At 36.3% G+C, this 3078-nt stretch overlaps 1 protein-coding gene across 4 annotated transcripts in view; it reads right to left on the minus strand.

Moving 5' to 3' along the window:
- Window positions 1-1546: 1546 nt before the first annotated feature.
- Window positions 1547-3078, minus strand: part of ORC3 (origin recognition complex subunit 3) — a 61022-nt gene continuing 59490 nt past the window's right edge. For 3 of the 4 annotated variants that reach the window (XM_007104028.3, XM_007104027.4, XM_007104026.4), the window contains exons 19-20: window positions 2462-2541; window positions 1547-1970 (exon numbers count right to left, since the gene is read on the minus strand). In XM_007104028.3, coding sequence (XP_007104090.1) covers window positions 1865-1970; window positions 2462-2541 — 186 coding nt within the window. In that variant the 3' untranslated portion in view covers window positions 1547-1864. Of the gene's footprint in view, window positions 1978-2461; window positions 2542-3078 lie in introns of all 4 variants that reach the window. The other variant, XM_007104029.4, reaches the window with a different exon arrangement.

Below are 3078 nucleotides of genomic sequence, written 5' to 3' on the forward strand. Positions count from 1 at the left end.
TTACAGTGTAATAAGCATTTTGTCAAAAGGAATGGTTTCTAAACAATTTTATCTGACGCTCATCTGCACCATTTGAAAGCTGAGGAAACTGCACTGTAGATATTGATGGTGTCTTCACGTTAATCAGACATGGAGTATTGCTGATTGCCTCACTTAGACGATAGGTGGAAAATCCTTAAAATCATTCACACATTCTTTCCCTAGATTTTACCAACCATAGTCAAAAATGAAACACATGATCGAGGGCACCTCTGATTGGAGGGGAATGGCTAGAGAATATTGAGAAAAAATAGTGACCTAGTTGCTGTTAAGATAAGTCGTGGAAAACTTCACACAGTAGAAATCTATTCTCTGCTGTGATCATGAGCATTGGCAGAGGCTCTGCTCCATGCCCTCATTCAGAGACCCCTAGATGACAGAGGCTCTGCCTTTAACACATGGATTCCAAGGTGTCAAAAGCCTCTTATTCGTCCAGTTTCTTCCTTATTGGTGGTGGTGTTTGTGTTTACATATCGTAAATTCCTTACTTTCCAAGTTGACAGCCCTTTGTGCATATGTACACGTTTTTAAATTCTCCTGAATAAGAAATCCTGGCATCTTTTAGATGAAGACAATAAGACTTTTAATCTATCTGAACTAATGCTACTCTGGTAATTGTCTCAGAGCTTTGTAGGGCTAGACACTTTCTGCTCTGGCTTGCAATCATTTCTAGTACCTTGGGATTTACCTTTCTTTTTAACCCTGGCAACATTCTGACGATTTGTTTTGGAGTATATTTCATCTAGCACTTTTAGTTTTGGGAGCAGGAAGTGGGGAAGGGAGCATTTATCCATTAATGTCATATCGGCCCACCCTGTTGCCAGAGGGCTAGATGCCCTTTATACTCATAATACCTCCTTTACACTCCAGAATTAATGAAGTTTAAGTTATATATTGTTTGTTTATATTAAATTTTAAAAGTTATACATTAAATTTTTCCTCAAAGCACACACACAAAAAGATCTGCAAGTACACAGTTCTAAGGTTTGCGACTAAAACAGTCTTCACTGAATTTGGACTTTTTTCTCCTGGTCATATTTGCATGGTAATTTTGGTATGTTAGTGAGTATACTTAAAGACACCTCCCAGAATTCTCTTGGAAACAGAATATTAAATAATGAACTTGAGGTCTCTTTGTTTCATTGTCTTGATGAGTTCTTGTCATGGAAGAGATTCAGATGTCATTTCATCTGAGTCTTAAAAGGTTGATGTGATTTGTAAAGGCCTTAGAGGCTCTAAGACTCCATGATGGGTCTTCCTGAAGTAGAATATTTACTGCCTCTAAGCATAAATCCAAACAACTTGGGGCTTTTTAAGTTGTAAGACTAAAGGAAATGGGGCAGCAGAGGCAGTTTTAGAACCTCTGTAGTCACTAGGAGAAACCTCTAGAATGTTCATCTTATTACATAATTTACTAAAGTGAGGAATGCCAGTGCAAGAAACTGGGGGAGCAGGAATAAGTACTATTAAATCAAATGCACATGAATAGATACTCCTAGACAAAGGAATTTATTACATTTATACATTATGTATGTCCAAGAACAATTTATTCATAATTTCTTAATGAATGAAAATTGCAGTGATACTCTGAGAGAGGTTCTACTTGCAATGTTAGCATGTTACTTGTTGGATTCTAAAGTACTCCAAAGGTGCTTTGACACATTCCTGATAGGGATTAACAGTCTACTTTTCTGTTTAAACATCACACAGGGATTACACATTCTTCTTCTTCCCAAGCAATCTTCCTCTACCGGTGTGTAAATATGATTGGTCTCCTTTTTCTCTTAAGCTAAATGCTATCTTTCTGGCTTCACTCATTTGCGTTCTAGCAGCCTCCCCATGTTAGCCTTGCCACATGGTCAGTCTTCTGTTTGGTAGGTTTTATAAATCCTAAAAGTTCTAGCTCAGAAACAGCTCTAATAAACCGAGCACTGGAGGCTATAGCTAAGGAAATTTACCATGTACTTCTGACAAAAAGGGGTTAAAATCTCAATGTTAAAACATTATTTAGTAAACTGAATATACATACTACTAAATTAAACTAAAACCCTTACTGGAAAACATTAAATGTAATTAGACTCTACTGTCAATAAGACACTAATGGAAAAGTGTGTAACACTTGTTTGGTTCTCATTTTTCACAGGGTATGAAAATTGCTTCCCTGGCAACTTCTTAAAGTATATTAATAACCTAAGAAAAATCGAGAATTCAATAATGACCATTTTTGGTGAATTTTGGAATATGACCTTTATATAAGTTTTAGACCAAATAGTTTAGATTTGGGCCATTTTAAATTCGGAATAAGTATTTAGAAACGAGTTATTCTGGGATGGTATGGTTAAATCTCTAATGTAGATCTGGAGAAACTATAAACTATTCTGTATGCTTACTTGGACACTGCAGAATTGATTTTAAAGGATACTGGATAATTTCATTCCTTTCTTCTGAGGTTACAGAATTTGCATCCATTTTTTCAGCAGCTGTCACAACTGTTGCAAAGGCCTTTTAAGAGAGAGGACAAAGAAGATAAAAATCTCTGCCACTGCCAAACATCTTTTATTGCACTTGATGGCTCTGTATTTAAGCCAGGTCAAGCACTGCTGCTGCTGGTAGTAGACACATTTTAAAAAACTGTACCAAATTTCAGAGTCTCAAAACTACATTGATGATCACTATAAATAAGTACACAAAAACAGAAATATAGATCAATGGTACAGGATAGAAAGCCCAGAGGTAAACCCACACACATATGGTCACCTAATTTACGACAAAGGAGGCAAGAACATACAAAAGGCTGAAGACAGCCTCTTCAATAAGTGGTGTTAGGAAAACTGGACAGCTACATGTAAAAGAATGAAATTAGAACACTCCCTAACACAATACCCAAAAATAAACTCAAAATGGATTAAAGACCTAAATGTAAGGCCAGACACTATAAACCTCTTAGAGGAAAGCATAGGCAGAACACTCTATGACATAAATCACAGCAAGATCCTTTTTGACCCACCTCCTAGAGAAATGGAAATAAAAACAAAAATA

The sequence above is a fragment of the Physeter macrocephalus genome, chromosome 10, assembly GCF_002837175.3.
Source record: "Physeter macrocephalus isolate SW-GA chromosome 10, ASM283717v5, whole genome shotgun sequence".
NCBI lineage: Eukaryota > Metazoa > Chordata > Mammalia > Artiodactyla > Physeteridae > Physeter > Physeter macrocephalus.